Source organism: Mesocricetus auratus, unplaced genomic scaffold (assembly GCF_017639785.1).
Source record: "Mesocricetus auratus isolate SY011 unplaced genomic scaffold, BCM_Maur_2.0 Super-Scaffold_100010, whole genome shotgun sequence".
Classification (NCBI taxonomy): Eukaryota; Metazoa; Chordata; class Mammalia; order Rodentia; family Cricetidae; genus Mesocricetus; species Mesocricetus auratus.
In genome coordinates, this window is record NW_024429194.1 from 7,075,426 (window position 1) to 7,100,691 (window position 25,266).

The 25,266-nt window shown below is 49.1% G+C and overlaps 1 protein-coding gene and 1 long non-coding RNA gene across 4 annotated transcripts in view; both read left to right on the forward strand.

Annotated features, from left to right (window-relative positions):
* Rab31 (RAB31, member RAS oncogene family) overlaps positions 1-25,266 on the forward strand; it is a 117,199-nt gene that overhangs the window by 31,018 nt on the left and 60,915 nt on the right. For all 3 annotated transcript variants that reach the window (XM_021231243.2, XM_021231244.2, XM_005077167.4), the window contains exons 2-3: positions 12,420-12,499; positions 17,966-18,047. In XM_021231243.2, the coding sequence (XP_021086902.1) occupies positions 12,420-12,499; positions 17,966-18,047 (162 nt within the window). The remainder of the gene's footprint in view (positions 1-12,419; positions 12,500-17,965; positions 18,048-25,266) is intronic.
* LOC121142717 lies at positions 220-6,015 on the forward strand. Its single transcript, XR_005879759.1, has 2 exons — positions 220-3,453; positions 5,826-6,015. It is a non-coding gene; the product is annotated as an uncharacterized LOC121142717 (long non-coding RNA).

Genomic DNA, 25,266 nt, shown 5'->3' on the forward strand with positions numbered 1-25,266 from the left:
GTTTGTTTGTCAAGATTTATTTATTTTGCATACAGTGTTCTGTCTACAGGCCAGAAGAGGGCACCAGATCTCATCACAGATGGTTATGAGCCACCATGTGGTTGCTGGGAATTGAACTCAGGGCCTCTGGAAGAGCAGCCAGTGGTCTTAACCACTGAGCCGTCTCTCCAGCCCCTCTAACTGCTCTTAATAATAAAAGCTCAGAGACAGACACTGGGGTTAAAGCTGAAGATCAGAGAAGCAAAGTGGCCAGCCACTAGAGACTTCTCACCTCTACCAATGCTCAGACTGGAAGGGGCGAACACGTCCTCAGATTCATCTCCAGACTGCACTGCTCTCCAGGTAACCTCAGACTGCCTTCAGGTCCTGGTAGCACCAGTGCTGGATTACAGGCGTGGGATCCCAGGTGCTGGGGTCACCTTTGTGGGAGCTCTGTTTCTCTTTTAGACTGGAGCAATTTGTATAGTTCAGATATCTGCCTGCCTCTGTCTCCCGAGGGCTGGGATTAAAGGTGTGTGCCACCATTGTCCCGCCTGTACGGCTGACTGGCGTGGCTAGCTCCACCCTCTAATCTTAGGCCCGTTTTACCTGTTACCATCAGCAAAGTTATCACACCACGAGGAACGCACTGCAGGATCAGAGTTCCAACAGTACCGGATTTGGGAGATGGTCTGCCGGGTTCTTTGAAGGAGCTGTTTCACGCTTCCGCGCTTGTCATCATACGCAGCGTCACCTTTAAGATGAACCTGTCACGCAGCGCTGCATATGGCTGATTTCCCTTCACACATGCCGGAGCTCTTGCCAGCTACCCGCCAGTGAGCGCCTGGAGATCAGCTTTGTTCCTCTGAAAGGCTGAGGCTGCCCCCTCCACCACTAGTTGTCGAGCCTCTGCCAGCTCGACCTTCGAACAATCAAGGGGACAAGGATTACTCTTGCTCTGTCTATACAGACCAGAGCACCCAAGAACAGAGATGAGATCGAAAACTTGGGTGTCTGCTCCAAGATCCTGCACCTTTGAACTGTGCGCGCGCGCGCGAGCGCGTGTGTGTGTGTGTGTGTGTGTGTGTGTCTTTAAAATTTATTTTTGTTTCCTGTACCAATTTTATCAGACTCTTTCCTGAAAGGTGTGTCTCTGGGACACCCCGAATCTCGACTTTTAGGGCAGCTGTCTCTGTGCTTCTTCTGTTAAATTCGGTAACAAAATCTTCCCCAAGAGTAGCGTCTGGTCTGGATCTATCAAGCTGAAATAGAGTGATTGTAATTTCGGTAATCGTTACTGTACCGTTAATAGTTGGCGATTCTGGGCCATGCTGAGGCGAGCCATGTTTACTTCTGGGCGATGCTGTGGGGGTTGGGGCAAAGGAGCCCATCCCATCCCCTCTGGCTAGTGTCCCTGTCTCTTGCGCTCGTTCGAGAACACACACTCACACACACACACACACACACACACACACACGGGATTGCAGGCGTGTTCTAGGCTCAGCTCCCATCTTCTCTTCACTGTGTTAGTGTCTTTCTGGAAACTGAGCTCCCTAGATAGAATGACTGTAGCCAGCTAACCAGCAAGGCTCAACTGAGCAGGCCGGGGGCTGGGGAGGACCCATTTGGGGAGTCTGGAAAGATGTGAGTGTTGAGGGAGAGATCTGCTGGCCAAGGCTGCTCTGGTTTTGTGAAGGACCGAAACAGAACACTACCCGATGCACAGAGCCTCTGTGTTCCAGCTGTGGGGGAGGAGGGGACGTCAGTTCCCTGCTTGGGATCTAGCATGGAGAAGAAATGCAGTTTAAAACCTCAAGCTCCGCACTGTCTTCTGTGCTCAGCAGAATGGCTGGGTGCACCCTGGCTGACCCTGGTGTTCACAGCCACGCGGTTTCCTGTTTAGAGCCACTTAGTGTGAAGGTATGTTCATGGGGAAGGATCCTGAACGCTGGGCATTTGCTGGGACTCTGGGAACGCCTCCTGGGGTCCCAACCCACGCTCTGGAGAGAGACTGTCAGTTTCGCACACACGGAGGGAGGACACGGGACACAGGTTTCTCTGCATGTGTTTGTGGATGACAGACACGCGCAAAGAGATTCTGCGCTAGTTTGGGTGAGAGGCCTGACTCACGGATAAGGAAGGCCAGCTTTCCAAATCCGCTGTTGAGGTGAGGCAGTCAGAGCGGGGCAGAGCAGAAACGTGCTGAGTTCAGGGAGGCCTGTGTAACAGCTTTCTTGGCCCCTGAAGTTGACCAAACCGCTAAGTGAAGAAACAGACTTCCTTCGGTACCTCCGACCAAGTCATCATCTGTAAACTGGCTGGGCTGCTTCAGCTTAACTGCAGTCTTCCTGACTGCTCGGGAGAGAACTGGGAGCTGAGTGGGGAGGGGAATACCGAAAGAGCTAGAATGTAGATGTCACTCCTGGAGCAGGTCACTGTCTTTCTTAACCCATCCAGTTATCTTCCATTTCCCTCATCACACCAGTCATATTTTATAAAACTGGAATGTAGACGGGCATATTTGCTGGCAGGTCAATGGCTCGCATAACTTTGTATAACTTCTGTGCCTCCAAACCATGACCGCGGCTCCCAGCGCTACACGAATACCCATCCCAGGATGAGGCGGGGTCACGTGGTCACATCTGATGCTTTTGGCAGAAGATGATGACTGAAGCTGGCAAGGCCTCGGCGCCAGACTACAGCGACCTTTGCCAGGCTTCACATGTCAACTTTCTTCTAAGTAGGGGAAGTAACTTTCAGGGCACAGATTACGTTAACAGTCAGATGACGGGCTTTTATGTGTGTGCCTGTGGTGGACATTAGAAACCCTGAGGTCCGTTTCTAACATCCCAGGGATGTTATGGCGGAGGACTAAGGAGGCATGCGTTTGCTTGAGATGGAGGTGGGAAATGTGGGAGGAGCGGACTCCAGCTCTCTCCGTACGTAGCTGTGCCCTGGATGCGATTGGAGTTTCTATTTTGCCTCTTGATCGTAGTGGTGTGCACAGCAGCAACGCCGTTGGTTTCTCCTGGTTGGACAAAGCACCACACAGGGTCTTGGGGTGCCGAGACTCTGGTGTAACCATGCGTGAGTTAACAGGCTGTGTCCGCTTCAGAAGGGAGAGAGGGAAAGTGTCGCGCTTTGAATGTGAAGTGTCTGTCTTCCATGGGCTCATGTGTCTGAATGTTTAGTCTCCAGCTGGCACAGTGCGTGGGGAAAACCGCGTGCCGTTAGGAGGAGGGGCCTACCGGGTGATGGGCCTGGAGGATTTACAGCCTGGGCTCACTTACGTCTACTCTCTGGTCCCCCAATCGGTAGACCTAGAAGCATTGGCTGTGATCCCGCACTCACAGCCGCGACCGCTCCTGTTGCCTTCCTGACCACGACGGAGTGTACCTTGAAACTGTGAGCCAAATGAGTCCTTCCTCTCTTAGCTGACAAGTGTGGCCCACAAGACCTATAACAACAAGGAAGGTAAGCAGTGCAGATGACATGGGGGGGCAGTAGCAAGCCAGGGTAGTTGCTGTGGGCACAGCCCCAGGGAGAACCAGGTAGGGACATCTGTAAGTCACCGTATTCGGTTTTGGACAGAGCGGGTGGTTCAGGAGGACCCTGAGACATATTTCTATGGGCAAAGGAGTCTATCGGAAGAATTACCAGACGACAGACAGACAGACAGACAGAGAGGCAGCAGGGTGCAGCATGGAAGGGGCTCCAAGGACAGTTTAGATCCCAGCACCAGAGGCAGACAGCACGGCGATGTCTCTGAAGAGAGAGATGCAGAGCCTGGTGGCAGGGAGGGAGCCTTTCTCTACATATCTGGGGGCCGGGTGTTCACAGCAAGCCTTCCGCCAGTGCCTCTACTATCTCACAGGAGGCAGGGAAATGAGTGGGGAGCATGACGTGGGAGAGAGAGAGACAGAGAGAGAGAGAGACAGAGGGAGAGAGGGAGACAGAGAGAGAGAGAGAGAGAGACAGAGAGAGGCTGGACCCTGATGTCACGTTCTCACACACTGCTTGTCTCGACGCTTTGTCTGAGACTCTGCAGTTCAGCATTTCCCCCAAAGCCCTTTCGGGGATCCCGTGTGAAAGCGTCTCTTACAGGTGTTAAGAGGATGACCTGAGGACCCCGAGTGAGGAAGGAGCACCATCTCCTCAGTCACACACCTGCAGCCCTGCTCCTGGCCCTTCTGCTGTTTCCTCTCAAATGCCTCGCTGTCCTCAAGGCTTGTGCAGGCAGGAGAGGCCGGGTGGCTTGTGTCGGATGCCCTGCTGAGTCACAGGGCGTGGGGGCGATATCAAACGAAGGAGGGTTTTCTGCTGAAATGAAAAGGCACTTGATAAACGACTCGGGGGTCCTGAGGGAGCTGCGCTAATGCCAGTCAAAGCAGCGCTGAGATGAAAGTCTCCCTTTCAATCTATTGCTCTGGGATCTCCCCCTCAGTGTCTCCCCTTCAATCTATTGCTCTGGGATCTCCTCCTCAGTGTCTCCGCTTTCAATCTATTATTTCTGGCATCTCCTCCTCGGTTTCTCTGCTTTTGGTCTATTGTTCTGGCGTCTCCTCTCAAGACTTACTCTTTAACCAAATTGCTGCGCGTGGGGTGGCTTGTCACCACGCTGGCTTCATCTGTTGACTTTAGGTTTGCCACTAGCGTCAAGTCATCCTAAGTCGACTTTGTTAGACCAGCAATGTCCGTAGTTTTCCTTGCTCATAGTCCCCTAAGCCTCTGCAGTGCTGCTCTCCTCCTTGGTTGCACGCCAGCCTCTCATACTGCTAACCCTCAAGTCCCTAAACTAGCAAAATGGGTTTAGCCCTCCTTTCCTGGGGTTGCTGCATGAGTTAAACAAGCAGCCCGGTGGACCGAGTTGGTGTTTCGTAGATGTCCTTCCTTATAGCTGCACCAGTTACACGCTGCTGCATAACAAGTTGCCCCTCCACTTAACAGGGTCAGGAACGTGTGTGTGAATTACAGGTCTTCCTGTTCGGGATCTGTTACAAAGTTGCAATCTGGTGTCAGCTGGGACCGCAGGCACCCCAAGGTGAACCTAGACAGGGTCTGCTTCTGCAATCCACCTGAGGCGGCTGACAGAGTGTGGTCCCCTGTAGCTTCTGGTGGGCCTGCACTGGGATCTCTCTCAGCTCCCTATCTCTGGGTCCTCGGGTGACAGCTTGCTTCATTAGGACGAGCAAAGGCTAGTGTGAGGGCCAAGGGGAGCCTGGGGAAGAAGGCGGTCACGCTCCTCAGAAGGGACAAGCAACACTGTTCCTGTACTCTAAGGACCAAGTCGTTAGTCAAGCTGTGCACTGGGAGTCCCAGCACTTGGGGACCCCGCTCCCCAACCCCGGAGTCATCTTGTAAGCTGCCCATCACAATTGTGTTCACTCTTGCTATCTCTGCAATTCAGGAGAAATAAAAGATCTTTTGAAAAACAGTAACAACAACAAAAACCACCATCAGACTATGTAACAGCAGAAGCCCCTAGTTTAGAGCTTGGGGCCTGGTAAAGCAGCTATTCTATATGATCAGGGGTTTCCTCTGGGGATGGGAGCTTGAGGCTTTTTTTAGTTTTTTCCCCCCATTTTCTGGGTGGCTTGTTTTGCTCAATCAAGAGCTTGTGAAGAAAGGAAAATCCGTGTTATTTCTTTATTTTAACACAGAATACTTCCAAAGGCTCGCCAGATTAGCCCAGGTTTCTGTTTAGCTTCGCAGAGTTTGCACATTGCGACAAACTGCTCTCTGAAAATGACCGGATGCAGCGAGGGCTATTCTAAGAAAAACGGGAAGTGGAGGAATCAGACTTCCTCTTCTTCCTCACTCAGAATTGCCTTTGTTCTTCCCTTCAGTTATGTGAGGAGTGAGCGTGAGGCAGTGGGAGCGGGACAACTGAGGTTCCTGTACTTATGAGGCTGAAGATTCAAGAGTGAGAGGCACCCGGGCTGCAGAGTGAGACCCTGTCTCAAAGATGAGAGCAAAGCAACCCCACCCCAAGTCCTCAGAAATGGGCTAAAATAAACATATACAACTGAAAAAATATAATTGATATTGGAAATTATATGTGGGCCCCGCATACTGTTGGAATTGGAAGGTGAGCCAAAGGGAAATCTTCAAGATGAAATTCAGAACAGCGACGAGTAAAGAAGAGAACCAGATGGCCGGGCGGTGGTGGCGCATGCCTTTAGTCCCAGCACTCGGGAGGCAGAGGCAGGCGGATCTCTGTGAGTTCGAGGCCGGGCTGGACCGACAGCCTCCAAAACAATACAGAGAAACCCTGTCTTGTAAAACCAAAAAAAACAAAAACAAAAACAAAAACAAAAGAAGAGAACCAGATGGCCAGGCGTTGGTGGCGCACGCCTTTAGTCCCAGCGCTCGGGAGGCAGAGGCAGGCGGACCTCTCTGAGTTTGAGACCAGCCTGGTCTACAAGAGCTAGTTCCAGGACAGCCTCCAAAGCCATGGAGAAACACTGTTCTGAAAAAAACAAAAAACAAAACAAAAAAAAAGGGGAAAAAAAGAAAAAGAACAACATATGTGCAACGAATCTTTCTTTTCTTTTTCTTAATAGAAATACCTTGAGTCCCAGAATAGAAAGTATTTTATAAGGTAGAAGTAACATTTAGCGAAAGCGTCCAAGAGTGTTTCTTAATGGTTAGTGCTTGGGGTCCTGGCTTCCGTCTCAAACATCACACATGCACATGCACACATGTATACACGTGCACACCTGTGTATATATACATGCACACACACACACACACACACACACGATGCTTAAGAGATGCTAGCTGATCCTTCTTCATAGAAAATGTTCAGCTTGGTGCCTGGGGTTTTATATGTGTCAGCAAATGCTCACTCTCTCATTGTTAGTCTAGTTATTTTATTCATCCCTGCTCTTACGTGATATTGGCAATATGACCCCGGAGTCCAAAGTGACTAGGCCTTAGTGTCATTAAGATTTTCCAGTCCTGGGAGATTCAGCTCCTTCTAAAGACTTGGAAGTTAGGTTTAGTTTGGCAGAAGTTGTCTTTGAAATTAGAGTCGGTTTTCCATGGACTGCCGTGGCAAGTGGGTTCAGTTCCCCTGTGGAGTGCCGGAGCCCAGCGGCAAGGTGGGAGATAATAATAACTTGCAGCTTAGTTTCAAGTGATTAGCTCACAAATGCTGCATGGGAAGCCAGCCACAGTCATTCCAGCTGACCAGCACCCTTTTTTAAGATTTATTTATTTTGTGTACCGTGTTCTTCCTGCATGTATGTATGCCTTCAGTCCAGAAGAGGGCACCAGATCTCACTACAGGTGGTTGTGAGCCACCATGTGGTTGCTGGGAATTAAACTCAGGACCTCTGGAAGAGCAGTCGGTGCTCTTAACCACTGAGCCATCTCCAGCCCCTTGACTTGTTTTCTAGTGAGAGAATTATTCCAAGTCCATGCTAAGTCTCAGAGCAGTTCCCTGATGTGGGGATTGAGGGTGATACCATCTTTCTCCCCTTCACCAAGGACTCCTGGGGGGGGCATGTAATGAAATGCTGTCTGTGGGCTGGGTGCCTGTGTCCCTCTGCGACTAAGACTTCCTAAAAGTATATAAGGCTTAGAGTCCAAATATCGCCTCAGTAGAATGGCAATAGAATAATTAATGCAAAACTCCTCACTGTATGGTTTTGAGACCAGAGGGCCACTTGAATTCCCAGGTCTCCCGAGTCACTTCTGGAGTGTACGGTTGGCTCCCGGCTTGTGATGGTTTGACTTAGAATTTCACCTCCATGTGAAAGTACAGCACACCCTTTCTGTTTTCCACTGTGCAGGAGATGCTCAGTGTTTTCTTATAAAATGGCTTGTGTGAGGAGATTTTGTCCACTGCAGGCTATAGTGTGAGTGCTCCGAGCGTACTTCAGGTAGAGTAAGTTATACTATTCACCAAGTTAGGTTTCCGTAGTTGATAATAATTATGACTATGTATTTATTATTAATGTATCCATGAACTTTTCTGCTTAGGATATTTTTGGGCAATGATAGTTTTGTCAAGACGTAAATGAAGCACATGTATGTTGTGGGCGAACGGTATTCTGTCTGCCCCGGGGTAGATTTTACTCAGCCTTCCCACTGGCTCGCAGAGTCAGCTTCCGTTTTATTCTCTTGTTTCCCCAGCAGTAGGATTCCATTCATCACTGTCAGCACAGGAACCCTGGCTTCCCAACATGCTAAGTAATGTGTGCTGTGCAAAGTGAAATCAGAAACGAGGCCATCGGTGGACTCGGAACAACTGAACTTTCTTTTTTTGGTTTTTCTGTGTAACAGCCCTGGGGATGTCCTGGAATTCACTCTGTAGACCAGGCTCTTCTTGAACCCACAGAGATCCGCCTGCCTCTGCCTCCCGAGTGCTGGGATTAAACCTATGTGCCGCCGCCGCCGGCTCTTTTCTCCCTCTTAAAGCAGTCTGGTTCTTTTTTCCCTCTTAAAGCAGTCTGCCCTTGGCTGGGAGATGGATTTAACTGACCGGAGCCCTAAGGAAGGTCTCACGGGGACCCGGGGCACCCGCTTCTGCCTTTCCCAACTGGCTGCTTGTAAGACTTTAAGGAGGCCACACAAGCCTCTGCTTTTGCAGGGTCAGAGGCTTAGGCAATGTGGTCTGTAATCGTCTCACCATGCAGAATGGAAGACCTGTGGATAGACAAGTTCCATTAGCATAGCCACTAAAAGCACGGTGGCCTTTAAGCTGGGCAGCCGGGGCCTTTGCTCTCTGCTCTGTCTTTTTTTTCTCTCTCTCTCTGTGTGGCCCTGGCTGTCCTAGAACTCGCTCTGTAGACCAAGCTGGCCTTGAACTCAGAGATCCTCCTTCCTCTGTCTCAGGAGTGCTGACATTTCTCTCTCCTTTTAAACGGATTATTTTCTTTTTAAGCCAGCTGGCTTTGTTTTTTTCTTGCTTTCTGCTTCTGTTTCCATGTGTGGCAGCCACGACTCACTAATCTTTTCCTCCATGAATGGGGGTCACTCATGGTCCAGCTGTTTTCGTGGGTCCTTCCCAGTCAGGTTCTGGCAGGAAAAGGAAGTCCTAGAGTGGAGGGCACTTCTGGGCTCTCCAGTCAGCAGGTGAGCATGTCTCCTTGTGGTCATCGGTGGGACAACGGCTTCCAGAAGAGGGAGCCCACAGCTCCCAGAGCTCAGCGGCTCCTGTCACCAGTCAGGGACATTTCTTGGCCCTATTCTCTACAAAATATCCTATTTCCTAGCCAAATTAAAATTAATATATTTTGTTTTATCTTGAGTTTGAAATGTACAAGCGGTAGATATTAAGTCAAACAAACCATGAAAGCAAGATGGGATAAAGTGAACGTTTGACAGGTATCCAGACCCGTTTGAGCCGGCTTGCTGCTCGAGCCGGCCACAAGAGCCGGGACCACCTGCAGAAGGCGAGCAGTGGACTCCGTGGTTGTAAGAGGGTAGTCTGAGGGCTGAGCTGCAGGCAGGCTCTGCTGGGCTGAGCTGTGGACCGGGGACAGGGGTCAGAGCAGAGCCCCCAGGACTCTGAATGTGTGCTCCCTGGGTGAGCATCACAACTGAGAAGATGCAGCGCCTGTCATGGCGGGCGCACGGCAGGAGTGGAGACGCCACTACACCCTGAGAGTCAGGCCAGACTAAAAGAACGAAGGCCTCGGGCCAGGAGGACTATGGGCATTTCCAGGAGGTAGTTTTAGGGTAGAGAGGGGTGACTTGAAAACTTGAGGGGGGGGGAACAAGCCGGAGTAAGAGAGAATACTAATTAATTAAAACATTAAGACTCTGATCAATGCCTGCTGCCTTTGGCCCGCACTTTCCCGTGGGCTCTGGCTCAGGTCTCCTCTCCACCCTCCTAGTGACAGCTCATGTGGCCTCTTCAGCTGTCTTAAGCCCTTCCTACAGATGGACTTCTCCACCCATGCCACCCCCAGAGAAACGGAAACTACACAGCTGCAACACCCTGCCCTGCTCTGCCCTGCCCGGGAGGGCAGAAAGCACCCCATTCTGCAAGCATTCCTCCAGGAAGCAACTGTGTTCGGGCTGCAACACGGGCGGGCGGGGCCATCACCCTGTCTGTACCCAACCCCCCCTTTTCTTTTTTAACATCAGGGTTCGTGGTTTAAGAATTCTTTCTCAGGGAATCTCCCACTGATATTCATTCTTCATCATCCAATAAACACTCCCCAAGTCCTGCCTTCTCCACACAACAGTACGCTCCACTCCACTGGCAACGGAAGTCAGTGCCTCCCTGGTTTGCACACTCCATTGGTGGGGGATGACACAGTACCCTTCCTAGCCTGCAGGGGGGGGGGTTGGGGATTCCCAGAGATGCTCCGTGTGCCGCCCACAGAGACGTTCCGGGTGCCCCTCAGAGACTGTCTGCTTTCTCTGAGGTGCTTGCGCAAGTCCAACCCCAGCACCTAGGGCTCTGGAGCAGACTCTCCACCCGACCTCCCTCACGTTTTCAGGTCACACTGAGCTCACCCCATCCTACCCTAAAATGACCTCCTGGAAATGCCCATAGTCCTCCTGGCCCGAGGCCTTCGTTCTTTTAGTCTGGCCTGACTCTCAGGGTGTAGTGGCGATTCCGCTCCTGCCGTGCGCCCGCCATGACAGGCACTGCATCTTCTCAGTTGTGATGCTCACCCAGGGAGCACACATTCAGAGTCCTGGGGGCTCTGCTCTGACCCCCTGTCCCCGGGCCACAGCTCAGCCCAGCAGAGCCTGCCTGCAGCTCAGCCCTCAGACTACCCTCTTACAACCACGGAGTCCACTGCTCGCCTTCCGCAGGTGGCCCCGGGGAGACGCCGGCTCGAGCAGCAAGCCCATCCGTATGTCGGAGGACAGCTTGAGGGAGTTCTCTTCCACCACGCACGTCCTGGGAATTAAACTTGGTTCTTTGGGCTTGATGGCACACACTCTGTGTGTGTCATTTCATCCGACCCTCGATTAGAATACTTAAAATGTATGAACGTTTTGCCCACATGTATTTTATGTGCACAGTGTGTGCGCACAGCGCCTGTTGAGGCCAGAATCGGGTGCTGAAACCCCTGGAACTGGGATTCCAGATGGTTGTGAGCTGTTGTGCTGGTTCTTGGCACTGAGCCACAGGTCCTCCACAAGAGCAGCAAGCGTTGTTAACTACTGAGCCACGGCACCAGCCTCTAACTTTGGGCTTTTAAAATCACACCTCTAAGCTGGGCAGTGGTGGCACACATGCCTTTAGAGGCCAGCCTGGTCTACAGGGTGAGTTCCAGAACAGCCAAAGCCACACAGAGAAACCCTGCCTCAGAAAACAAAACAAAACAAAAATTCCCACCTTTAGGAGTTGGGAATGTCACTGGGTTGGTGGGTCGGAGCGGAGTGTGAGGTGCAGGAGGCCCTGGGTTTGACCCCTAGGGAGCTGTAAGCAAGGCTGCCTGGCGGTGCATCACCCTTGCAATCCTAGCACTTGGAGAGGATAGGAGGGTCCGTTTAGGGTCACCTTATCTGCCTAGGGAGCTTGAGACCGGCTTGGGCCACAAACACTGTCTCATAATAAGTGAATAAACAAGGAAATGAACAAACCAGGTCACACCTCTGACTTGGGACGCCATATGCATCCCTTATATATCTCTAAGGTATCTGGGTTAGCCAGGCTTTTCGTTTCTACGGAAAAACGCCTGTGATGAGCAGGTCAAAGCAGGGAAGGGTTCCTTGTCTCATAGCCTCAGTCCCTAGTGTGTTGAAAGCTCCGGGGTTGTTAGCTGGAGCACACAATGCCCTTTAATTGGGAGATCCTGGTGCCTGTATATGTGGGGCTTCCCCCTCTACCCAGCGGGGGCTTCTGCCTAAGCTCCTGTAGCCTCTTCCTTCCTGCACGTGCCTGATGTCTTAAGGCCCGGTTTCCTGAAAGGCAGCCCTCCCTGGCTTCATGGAGGGCCTTCCCGTGACACGTGTTCCAGCCATGCCCTCAATGGCCTGCTGTTACCCGAGTCTCAGGCATGAGCTGTCCCTCCAGACACTGTTGGCTTTGCCTTTGTGAATCTGTGTCTGTGGTTCCCTAAACCACTTTGCAAGGGTTTAGGAAGGAGGCAGAGACTGCTGTCTGTGCTTGATTTCCGTCATGTAAGGGATCCCTGCCTTGACCAGCCTTAAAGAACTGTTGAGTCAAGAAAGATCTGATGTGAGATCTTTACAGACTTCAACAAAGCCAGAGGTTTATGTCCGGTCATCATGTTCTAAGATAGCCCTGGAAATGGGGAAATTGGAGCTTAGAGGTCTTCCAGGGTATTGCCTAGAGAGGCAGATTAGCTTGACAGTGTGACTTTGAAAAAAACAAAGAAAAGCTCAGCTCTCTGTCTAACAATGTGGTGGGCGGATGCCACACATGTGCTCCTGCAGATCTGTCACGTGTTCGCTCCAGGTCAGAGCTGGCGGGTCCTCACGGCCATGCTTTCATTCTCTTCTAGGACACGGGTGTCGGGAAATCAAGCATTGTGTGTCGGTTTGTCCAGGACCACTTTGACCACAACATTAGCCCCACCATTGGGTAAGCGACGGCGTGTTTCTTTTTTTGACATCCCTTCTCTTTAGGGCAATCACTTCCCACTCCACAATGAGAATTGATTTTCAACTCCAGAAGAGAATTGATTTTCAACTCCTGAAATTTAGGGCCATTCTTGTCAACCTTCTTCCTCTCGAAGGACAAGACTGTTTTCTTGACTATCAAGACCAGGGACCTGAAAAGCAGGCTGCCTTTATCTCCAGATGGGAGACGCTGTGCATTGTCAGCTCCTGGTGGGTGGCCTGGCTTTAATTCCCCAGAAAAGTTGACCACTGTAGATTGGAAAAATCTAACGCTGAGCACCGAGCCCCCCAGTTTAAGTTTACTGTGACAACTCAGTTTCTGGTGGTTGTGATGCCTTCTGGGAGCTGCAGTGCCTTCTGGGAGCTGCAGCGTCTCATGGGAGCTACTCTACTTCCTGCCTGCTTTGCTCCTCACTGTCCCCTGGTGGCAGGAAGTTTCAGCTCTCCTGTGTGCTTAAGAATATGGAAGGCTTTTCCTGACATAGTTACCTTACACTCAAATTTTCTCTTTTGGAATTTTGAGAGGATCTTTCCAAGCTCCAGTTTCAGAAAAAAAAAATGAGGCTATCAGGAATACTTCCTAAGTAAACCATAGACTTACTGGAAGATGATGGAAATGGAATTCTTTTTTTTTTTTGTAAAATGGAATTCTTAATTTCCAAAAGCTTGATAGATAGATTACCTACACTAGATGGTGTTAACTCGGTGAGCCAGAATTCTGGCCTGAGGCCTCATTTTTGTTTAGCTTTTATGGCACTTTAGAAATTTTTAAGCCCACATATCAGTTGCTGTCCTCTCTGCAGTAAACACATAGCTGACAAGGCAACTTAAAGGAGGAGGGGTTATTGTGGCTCACGGCTGCGAGGGCTCAGTCCGTGGCGGCCTGGCTTCGTATGCTTGGACAGAACACCACGGCAGCGGAAGCACACAGTGGAGATGAGCTATTGTTCGCGTCGTAGTGACCGGGAAACAGGGAAAGATGACACAGGCAGAGGCTAGGGACACGGCCTCTGTGACCCACTCCATCCCCCCCGGACCTCACCAACTACTCTTTATTAATGCTACCGTGTGACTAACCCTTCAAAGGAGCCAGAGTCCTCAGGATCCAGCAGTTCTGGGAATTCCCTCGCAGACACACCCAGGTGTGCTCCACTGCCCCCTTAGGTGTCTCTCCGCTACCGCCAGTGTTGAAGGATAGAGAGACTTGGTGCTTCTGGTTTTTCTTGAGAGATCCCTGGGTGTGTGAGCCATGGGGTGTGGCCCCCTGCCTGGCCAGCCAGAGTGGGGCACATGCTACGGGGTGATAGATTCTCCAGTTTCCGGATTTCCTATGGCTAATCATTACCGATGTTTTTGTCAGTATAGTTGTCTCACTTCATCTGCCTTGCTGGATTACATCTCCTGCCCGATCCCATGGGTGTTTCAGTCCATGTCCCTGGCCCAGGGGTTAATTGTGTTGGTTTCCACGGATTGGAGCACACAGGTGGTCACAGAGCTGCAGTCTTGACTCAGATAGAGCCAGGCAGGGCTGGGGGTGTGGCTTCAGGATAGTAGTACTGTGTAGTGTGAGTTTGATCCCAGCACCACCAAAACCAAGTGAGTCTGTTCTCAAAGCCTACCCTGTTCCTCCCACTGAAGTCACATTTGTAAGAGGACTTCACCCCTGCATCAGAAGCAATAGGCCACGTCACCTCAGTGACTCATACCAGTAGTCACGCAGATTACAAAACATGGCTACGCCGTGGGCTCTGTCCAGGCATGAAACTGCGTCCCTGAGCTCCCTGCACAGTCTGCATGCATGATCACGCATGCACCAGCTCTGTGTAGACGTCTTCTTTCCCACAGCAGTTGTTTTATTATATTATAAAGAGTACTTATAGGGAGAGAGTGGTGTTTGCATGCATGCCACAGTGTGGATGTGGAGGTCAGGGATGACTCGAGGGCCTTGATAAGGAGGTATAGCTCAGTGGTAGAGCAGGTGGTTAGCGATTACAGCTGCAATCCAGTGGCCAGCCTCAGAAATCACCCCACAACTAACTAACTAACTAACTAAACAAACAAACAAATAAATAAATAAATGAAAAAAATAAAAGAATTAACTCTGTGGAAACAGTTATAAAAGGACACAGCATCCACCGTGGAACTCTGAATAGACCAATAACATGGTGTGCAACATTCAGTCATTTTAGACGGTGAGATTGATTGGTGTTCATCGAAATGGGAAGGTTCAGGGGGTATAAAGTGAGAAGGCTAACATCACACAGAGCACTATCCTCTCTCCAGTTAAAAGTTTCTATAAAGACAGCTGAGGATGGGCTTACTAGCAGTAGTCATGGCTTGGTGCTAAACTGGGGGGGTGTCGATTTTTTATTTCCTTCTTGATTTTCATTTCTTGAATTTCCTTTTGTGTGTGTGTGAGGGAAAGAGTAAGGACCTGTTTTTAAGCCCATTTGCTCTCATACATGGTCTGGAAGGTCTTTAGTAAGTCCGTTAAAGGGGAATGAATAGATGATGACACTGACTTGTGTCCCACAGGACCCTAGACTTTCCCTTCGCTTCATGGGTTGGTCACCAAATGCCAGATGTTGACCGCGGGGGTGAGCGTGTGTGTTGGTGGCGTACTGGGGTTTCTGCAGTCAGTCTCCTAGTCTGAGGAGAGCCCCAGGTGGAAGGCACAGGGCTGTGATGAGGTCAGTCTCCTAGTCTGAGGAGAGCCCCAGGTGGAAGGCACAGGGCTGTGATGAGCCCAGAGGGCACTGTTGAGCTCTGTGCTGGACCATGCTGGATCAGAGGATACGGGCAGCGCCTCACGCGTAGTCCAATCCCCCGTGTGGCTAACTGTCATCGGTTTTGATTTTCATTTTTTCAGTACTGAAAATTGAGCACAGGACCTCATTCATGACAGCGAATATTTATGTTAAATACTACATGCCATTAGCCCAGCTCCTCTAAATGTTCTCAAAACACTCTTGGAAACTCTTTCCAGAATCCAGAATATCGCCAAGGCTCCTTCCTATTCCTGATATTGCTTTTCTTTTAGTTTAGACTCTAGAAAAATCTCCTGGCTCTTCATTTTCTTTTCCATGCTATTCCATGTCAGTTGACTTATTGAATGACCCTCATCCTAAACTTCCCTGCTTGCTACCTTATGAAGACATCCAGACTAAACTTCTGTCCTAGGGTTTCTATTGCTGTGAGGAGACACCATGACCCATGGCGACTCTTATGAAGGAGAGCATTTAATAAGGTGGCTTACGGGCTCAGAGGTTTAGTCCATCATCACCACGGTGGGACATGGCGGCGTGCAGGCAGACATGGTGCTGGAGAAGGAGCCGAGAGTCCTACCTCTTGATCTGAAGCAATGGGAAGTGAACTGTCACATTGGGCTTTAGCATAGGAGACCTCAAAGCCCAGCCCCACAGTGACACACTTCCTCCAGCAAGGCCACACCCACTCCAGCAAGGCCACACCCACTCCAACAAGGCCACACCCTCTCCAGCAAGGCCACGCCTCCCCACAGTGCCACTCCCTGTGAGCTTATGGGGGCCAATTACGTTCGGACCACCACACCATCTTTGGCGGAATCCACACAGGTGGATGTGGGTGTTTCTTAGCCATCCCAGGAGCTTCTCATAACTTGTCAGGATGCTGGCACGACTTCCAGTTTTTTAATGAATGGGAAACTTTTGTGCACAGCAGAGAGGGCATTATATATTCTGTGGGTTTTTTTTACAACGCTCATGATCACAAAGAAAATGCTTGTTCCGAGAAAAGAGGTAAAAGGAAAAGCCAGTGTTTTATGATTTGCTGATAGCCTTAAGGTACTTCTTTTTTGGTAGAAGCATGCACATGTTTTTGTTATCCATCCCCATGCTGGCTAGCTTAGTGTCAACGTGACACAGGCTAGAGCCATCTGAGAGGAGGGACTCTCCCATTGAGAAGACGCCTCCATAATACTGGGCTGTAGGCAAGCCTGAAGTGCATTTTTTAAAATTAGTGATTGATGTAGGAGGGTCCAGCCCATGGTGGGTGATGCTATCCCTGGGATGGAGGTCCTGGGTTCTGTAAGAAAGCAGTTTGAGCAAGCCATGGGGAGCAAGCCAGTAAGCAGCACCCTCCACGGCCTCTGCATCAGCTCCTCCCTCCACATTCCTGCCCTGCTTAAGTTCCTGTCCTGACTTCCTTCAAAGATGAACAGAGATGTGGGAGTTTAAGCCAGATAAACCCCTCTTTTTCTCCCTAAGCTGTTTTGGTCATAGTGTTTTATCAAAGCAATAGAAACCTTAACTAAGACAATCCCTACATTTATTCAGACAGGTTGAGATTTGGCTATATTTTTATGTACTTGCTGCTAGTATTGAATTCATGTCAGCACAGGGAATATGTTGTTTTACTTTTGAAATTATTCCCTTTTAAGTTATCCTACTCAGAAACTGCAACTCCATTGCTACCAGCAGCGGCTAGGCCTCATGAGCTGAAGCCTGAGGGAGCTCTGTTCCCTGAGGCTCTGACTCTTCCAAAGCTACTAAGGAAACTTATTTAAATCTCTGTCCTGCTAAAGAAACCAAGATTCAAGGGCTGAGGTAGAATCCTGCTTCCCAGAGAAGCTGACTAGCAAGTAGCTCACCTCCTCCTGTGTCTCAAGAAGTTCTCATGCATGTCTCACCCCTCCTTATAAACCTTCTCCACCTGGCAACTCCCCACAACTTCCTGTCAGTTGCTGACCCAGCCTCCTGACTGCAAGTGAATTTTATTTAACCAAACACAATTTTGCATCATTAAACAAACGTCCCAGAGCATAAGCAAAAGCAGCACACTTAAATTAATATTCTACAAGGGAGTACGCTAAGATAGCATTCCGTTTACGCTGTTTTGATGTCAAAGTCTTAAAGTCATAAAATAAGACATTTCCTCCCTCACACTTTTTATGACTTTAATATCCATGGTTAAATATTTAACTTTCCCTGACATCTAGAGAGTATTATTCTAGGACAGTTGTGTCTGTTTCTGTATGCATTTTCTTTTAAAGATTTTATGTTTATTTTACGGGTATGAGCATTTGTCTGCGTGTGTGTATGCACAGCATATGCGTGCAGTGTCTGAGGAAGCCAGTAGGCATTGCATCCCCTAGAACTGGAGTAAAGATGGCTGTGAGCTGCCCTGTAAGTTCTGGGACCCAAACTCGGATCCTCTGCAAGAGCAGCCGATGCTCCTAACCACTGAGCCCTCCATCCAGCCCTCCCATTCTTTTTGCTTTGAAACTGGATTACATAAAATGCAGACTATTTTATTTACAGTGGCAGGCACAGATCTCATTACTGCTTCCTAGGGGACAAGAGGTCTTGGGGGGTGGGTCTTCTTAACATTGACTTGGGTTCGTGAGTTTCTGTGGAGGTTTGATAATACAGAGGGCTGACTCTCTTTTCAGGGCATCTTTTATGACCAAAACTGTGCCTTGTGGAAATGAACTTCACAAATTCCTCATCTGGGACACTGCTGGCCAGGAGCGGGTAAGTACACACTGCTTCTGGTTTTCTAGGGACGACATGGAGCTAGCGTCTGCATTTCGATTGGTTGTGGTCTTCTGTAGCGATCTCCATCTGTTATAAGGAGAAGTATCCTTGATGAGGGGCGAGGACTGCGCCCATCTGTGGCTATGAGAACAAATATTGAGATTGTAGTTAGGAATTCTGTGGGTTTATTACAGTGGTAGCTGTAGATTGACCTGGACCAGTAGGTTATTCTTCAATGACAGAGTCCTACGTGGGATGTGGTCAGGAGATGAGGAGATAAAGAAGAATACAGGAAAGTTTGGCATCTGGACGTCTTGTATTAGCCGTGTTTTATGCCAAGCAAGCTTACTAAGAAATACAGCACCTTATATACTATTTTCAGGGGTAAGAAATGGGACAGAGACAGCAGAAGCTATCATACAATGGGATGAAGTCAACAAGAAGCTAATCAAACAGTGTTGCACAAGGGACCACAGGGTATCTCCAGAGCATCACAGTCTGGGCACAGAGCAGCCTTGGGACTGATAACCACAGCCCCCACACTGTGGGAAGAGGTGGGCTCTCAGGATCTGAAGCCTTCCATCTCTGCCAAGTGTACTCCTGTGTTCCTTCTCCAGCATCAGGGTCTCAGGGAAAGCCTTGGATCAGCCCAGCCCTCGGTTGTAGCACGAATAATAAAAATCCAGAGACAGATATTGGGACTCAAGCTGAATATCAGAAAAGAAAAACAGCCAAGCCACTAGAGACTTCTTACCTTTACCAAGGCTAAGACCAAGGTGGGAAGGGGGGATTACAGGGATGGGGAGGGTGAGGGTGAGACAGGGACACACACACACACACACACACACACACACTCCTGTCCTCAGCGTGACTGCAGACTGCAATGCTCTCCACCAAACCTCAGACTGCACTGAGCTCCTGCCTTATATTCCTCTCCAGTGTTGGGATTAAAGGCGTGAGCTCTGTTTCTCTTTTAGACTGAGTCACTCTCATGTAACCCAGGGTGACCTTGAACTCACAGAGATCCATCTGCCTCTGCCTCCCAAGGGCTGAGATTAAACGTGTGGCCCCCACTGCCTGTCCTCTGTGGTCAACTAGTGGCTTATAGTGTGTGTGGCTAACCAGTGGCTTAGCTCTTAATTAGGTGTGTGGCTAACCAGCGGCTTAGCTCTGCACTCTGATCTTCAGGCAACATCATGAACAAAATGTCACCAGAATCAATAGGAGGTTCTCCTCCAAGGTCCGTTACTTCTGTAGCCCTGGGTAGCTGGCTGGCTGGGTTTCTGGAAGAAGACTTGATTTCCCTCTTCTTGAGTGTGGGTCTTAAGTCCAACTAGGCAGTTGCTGGTTACTGACAAGGTATGTGCACCCGTAGAGTTGTCAGGCCATGCTGGGTGCCCGTGCAATCCCTAGGCATCTTAGTTAGGTGGGCCTGTTGGTTGTTTTCCTTCTTTGGAAGCTTGCACAACACCTTTTGGTTCCATGAAAGCCAGACCTCAGGGAGGGACACTCAGATCACTTTCAGCTCAGGGGCCTCTGGGCTCTGTTTCTGAAGTGCATGGTGTCTTCGGCAATAGGGACTTCGTTTTCGCCTCTCGGGGGCAACCAAAGGCAACAGCAATAGCCTGTAATGTGTTGGGGAGTCTCATACAACACTGGTCAACCCCATAGAGGGTCTGTAGGGAGAGACCGGGTACCTGCAGCTGACCACGCCCCCTTGGGCATGGCCACGGGGATGTGGGAAGATTCGGGACGAAAGAAGGAACAGGTGGGCGCTCTCGCTCTCCTGGATCCTGACCGCGGTTTGGAGACCATGGAGCGCTGACCCGGCTGTTCGTGTAAGTGATTGCTCGAAATTAATATCTAGACCTCCTTTCCAATACTAGTTGCGTGAATCTGTTCCATCATCCAGGGCGTCTCATGCCTGGGTTTGGTAGATGGTCCTTGCCCTTGGAGACAGCCTTCTTAGATCAGATGGGAAAAATTCATTTATACTATTTATACTATTTTGTATATACCGACTTAAATATTTTATTGATATTTTTAGGTAAATAGTTAAAAATATGACTCCTTATAACCTTTTCAGACATATTTACTGTTACTTTTCCCCCTCTTTCTCACCCCTCCCTATTTAGATCCCCCTCCTTGTAAATGGAGTTCTTAATTGGTCTCTATAATAAAAAGCCGGAGTCAGATATAGAGGGAAAGGCTGAGAGATCAGAGAGAAGGAGCAGCCACAGAACACCTCATCTCCTAAGCGTCTCAGCAGAGAAGAGAGCGATTTCCTGTTTCTCCCTGCTTATATCCTGTTTCTGCCCAGCTGTGTCACTTCCTGCCTGTCTGTACAGATCTCCAGACCTCTATGGTTACCTAGTGGCAAGCTCCATTCTCTGACCCCCAGACAGGCTTTATTTGTGCAAGAAAGATATCAGCACACCTCCTTGCCTTTCCCATTTACCCTATCAGATCACTATACCCAGCTGTTCCTCTCTCCATTGCTCCCCACCCTCCAGTTCCCACCCTGGCAGTGGGCTGTTTTCTCGTGTCCCAGAGGTTTGATTGTGTGGTGTTTTCATTTTCATTTCATTCCAGGAAAAAAAAAAAAACCTTTAAAAAATTCTTTCTTGATTTCTTCTCAGACCCAGGCATGTATTGCTTGTAGACAATAGATTTTGTTTCTGGATCCATCCATTCAGCCAGTCTGTGTGGTGTTTTGAATGAGAATGGCCCCTGTAGGCTCCTATGTTTGGATGTTTGGTTCCCAGGTGGTGGAACTGTTTGGGAAGGATGAGGAGGTGTGGCCTTGTTGGAGGAGGTGCATCACTGGGGGTGAGCAATGAAGTTTCACAAGCCGGGGCTAAGCCCAGTCTTGCTTTCTTTCAGCCTTCTGTCTGCAGATCAGAAGGTAAACTCTCAGCTTTTTCTTCAGTGCCCTTCCTGCCCCCATGCTTCGTGCTGCGATGGTCATGGACCAGCCCTCTGGCAATGTAAGCAAGCGCCCAGTTAAATTCCTTTGTGAATTGCCTTGGTCATCATGTTTGCACAGCAGTAGAACAGTAACTAAGGCAGCCTGTTCCTTTTGACCAGAGAATTGAGGCCATGGATATTTAAAGTTGTTATCGAAAACGTGTGCTTGTTAATTGCAGTGATTGCACTGTTGATTTTGAGCGGTGGTGTTTGTCTTCTCAGTGGTGGCAATTATGGCTTTGTATTTCCTTCCACAGTCTCTTGGATTTGCCCATTTCTTTCTGCGGCCTGAAATATTGCTTCCTACATATGTTTTAGGCTTAATTTGTTGGGTGTACCCTTTTCTAGGCTATTTATATCCCGGGAAGTTTTTCTTTCTCCTTCGACTATGGTGAATAGTTTTTCTGGGTGTGTTAGTCTAGGTTGGGCAGCAGATCTTTTGGGACTGCACTTACTGCTCCAGGCCCTTCCTGCCTCTCAGAGTTCCCACTGAGGAATCAGCTGTTATTTTGATGGGTTTTCCATTGTATGCAACTTTTTTTTTCCTTGCAGTTTTCTAGGCACTTTCTTTGCTCTGTATACTTACACCAGGGGGATTTTCTTTCTGATCTTATCTGTTTGGTGCTCTGTATCTGTACATCTTTTCTTTGTTTGGGGAAGTTGTCATCCATGATCGTGTTGAAGACCTGCTCTATGCCATTGACTTGGGATTCTTCCTTCTCATCGATGCCTGTGATTTGAAGGTTTGGTTTTACATGATGACCCATGTTTCCTGTACGCCCCTTTCCCGTGGTTTTAAATTTTTTCATGCCCCTTGGCTCGGATCTTCTACTTTTCTTCTGTGTGTAGAGCGTTCCTTTGAGCTTTCTGCTTGACTTGCTGGGTTTTTCATTTCCATCCTCATTTCAGCTTGAGTCCTCTTCAGTGTTTCTGTCTCTGCAATGAATTCTGCTCTCGAGTCCTGGATTGTCTTCATTTCCATCAACCTTGCTCATATCTTCTTGGGCATCACCCAGGCATTTAGTCCCCTTAAGTTTTTAATTTCATTGAGCTGTCTCTTTGTGTCATCCTTAAACTCTATGAATTATTAGATAAAGTCCATGGTTGGTTCTAATTCTGTGTTCTGGGCTTCGCCTAAGTAATTTTCTTTTTCTTTTTTTAAAATTCATATATTTATTTTTTATTTAAGTTAGAAACAAGCTTGTTTCACATGCCAATTCCAGTTCCCTCTCCCTCCCGTCCTCCCCCGCTCTCCCCACACCTAAGTAATTTTCATTGGCAAATATGTCTACAGGACTGGTAGGGTGTGGGGGGAGATCCTGGACTGATCGTTCATGTTGTTTGTATTTTCTTGATGAGATCTGAGCATGTGGACTTCTTTTGTGCGTTCTCTGTCTGATGTGGACAGAGCAGGTTGGGACAGATGTGCAGGCTGGTTGGGCTTGGAGGTTGGAAAAGGCTTAGGTGGCCAGAGGGGAGGGGGCTGGTGTGGAGGATGTGCATCTTGCTCCAAACCTAGACTGTGGGGGTCGATCTGTGTGGGTGGAGAGGTTGGATGTGGTGTGGGAGGGGCCTGGTCTAGAGAGTGGTTGTAGTGCAGGCAGGTGTGGCCAGATTAAGCCAGGGCACTGGATCTGGGACCTGGGCTGCGTCTGGAGGGTTCAGAATGGTCCGGCAGAGTCATTAGACTCCGGAGAAGGTGTGCAGGGTGGGTGCAGAGACTGGATGTTCAGTCTGCTTTTTCCTATAGCCCAGAACCACCGGCCCAGGGGCAGTAATGCCGCAGTGGGCTGAGCCCTCCCACATCAACCATTAATCAAGGAAATGCCTCCAAAGCCTAACCTGGTGGTGGCATTTCCTAACTGAGGTTCCCTTTTCCCAAATGACTTCAGCATGTTGACCAGAAACTATTTTATGTCGACGAGCTTCTACTTTAATTCACTCAATGATCTTGTCTGTCTCTAAAAGCCTGCTGTTTCTTGTCTTTCTCCCAATGGAAGAATAATCCTTACTTTTCATTATCTGACTCTTATAGGTACAGTACTTATGTGATATTCATCTTATGGAAGTCCTCCCTTTAAAACCGAAGTTCCAAGCCAGGTGGTGGTGGCACATACCTTTAACCCCAGCCCTTGAGAGGCAGAGGCAGGTGGATCTCTGTGAGTTTAAGGCCAGCCTGGTCTACAGAGTTCCAGGACAGAAAGGGCTACACAGGGAAACCCTGTCTCAAAAACAAACAAACTAAAGTTCCAGTAATTTTAGATTAAAGCATTTTAAATAATATTTTAAGAATCAGATAATTTCCTGGCCTACAAGTGCTAATCTCATTAAAATATCTTTCCTTCGGCTGCTAAGTTGAGATCTCTGACTTCTTGGGAGGGTAGGATTTTCAAAATATGTTTTTTTTTTTTTTTGGTGTAGTTCTGGCTATCCTGGAACTTGCTCTGTAGACCAGGCTGGCCTTGAACTCAGAGATCCGCCTGCCTCTGCCTCCTGAGTGCTGGGGTTAAAGGTGTGCGCCACCACCGCTGGATCAGAGCACAGACTTTTATAAAGTTCAGGCCTGGGGACCTTCTCTAAGCTGCCAGCCAGCCGTGCCCACTGATCCCCAAATCCTGCTACCGTATCCACAGAGGAATGTGCGCTGGGGGGGGCGTGTCTTTACTCACCTGAGTTTCTTCCTAGCTGACTGGCTGATTTTTAACCTCCGAGCCGTCTCTCCAGCCCTCACGCATAATTCTTAGGAGCACTGTGGGGCAGTGATATTCACCTTTATGCTTCTGGGAAGGGGCTTCCTTTTTGGCTAACGATTTCAGGGGAACGTTTTTAGCATAGAGGAGGGGTGTATGGGTGACAGCCACAGCACCTTACAGGCATCAGCCTCACTTCCTCCCAGTGGCCTGACTTGGTATTCGTGGGCTGGCTTGGTCAGCTGTCCTTTGATGGAGTCTCCAGTCTGTCCAGCTCTTTAGTTGTTTTTGCAGCTTGCTGCCAGCTTTAATTGTGGTTGTAATGACATTGCCTTATGGAGGAGCTAAAAATAAATTCTCAGCTACTGCCTGTGCCTATTGCTATTTGTTCTGTTTCATTAATTACTGGAGTCCAGTAGATTTTATTACTCTCTCTCTCTCTCTCTCTCTCTCTCTCTCTCTCTCTCGTAGAAATCTGCAACCCTCCTCTCAGAATTGTAAACAAGCAACATCTTTGGGGCAACATTGCAGCAATATAATGACACAGGTTTTGGTGTTGGCAGAGTATGAGCACTCTGCATGTTAGTGGATCAGAGGGTGAGCACACTGTGTGTTAGTGGATCAGAGGGTGAGCACACTGTGTGTTAGTGGATCAGAGGGTGAGCACACTGTGTGTCAGTGGATCACTGTTTGGTCACCTGTGAGCAGAGCCTACCAGCTTCTGCCTGGCATGCGCAGTATGCCAGCAAATGCCCTACTTGCTGTCCAGCACTGACTCTCTTATATTTGTGGCACAAATCCACATAGTGTGCAAGCTACTGTCCCTGTGAGCACAGACACCCATCCCTTCCTGTTGACAGGTGTGTTGGGCCTTGAGACGCATCCTGCATCTTGCTTTTCTCTCACAACCTGGAATCTGCAAGAGCAGCGAGCGTTCCTAACCACTGAGCCATACCGCTAACCTCTTGTTATTCTTTTTTTAATTCACAAAACATTAAAAATGAAAGAAATCATAAGAGAAAACAAATTTAGTGACACTATAAGGAAGTCAGGGGTGGTGTCGCGGGTTTGCAATCCCAGTCTCTCTGGGGGCTGAAATTCCCCTGCCTCTGCCTCCCGGGTCCTGAGATGAAAGGAGAGCGCCGACCCTGGTTTCTTAGAATAGAGCTGGGTCGTTTTCCACAGGGCTTGCCATCAAAGAGATCAAGCTGTTGTAGTCAAGCCTAAAATGACCACAGCAGGAATACAGGACGGAAGCCGGGCGTTGGTGGCGCTCGCCTTTAATCCCAGCACTTGGGAGGCAGAGGCAGGCGGATCTCTGTGAGTTCCAGGCCAGGCTGGACCGACAGCCTCCAAAACTATACAGAGAAACCCTGTCTCGAAAAACAAACAAACAAACAAACAAACAAACAAATAAAAAAGAATACAAGACGGAGTAAAGTCTGCAGTGTCTTTCCCTGTCACACCTGCACTCATGCGCACACACTCGCACACAGACACATCCCTATACACATAAAATGCAATTTTAAAATCTTAAAAGCAAGGCCAAACTTTACTCT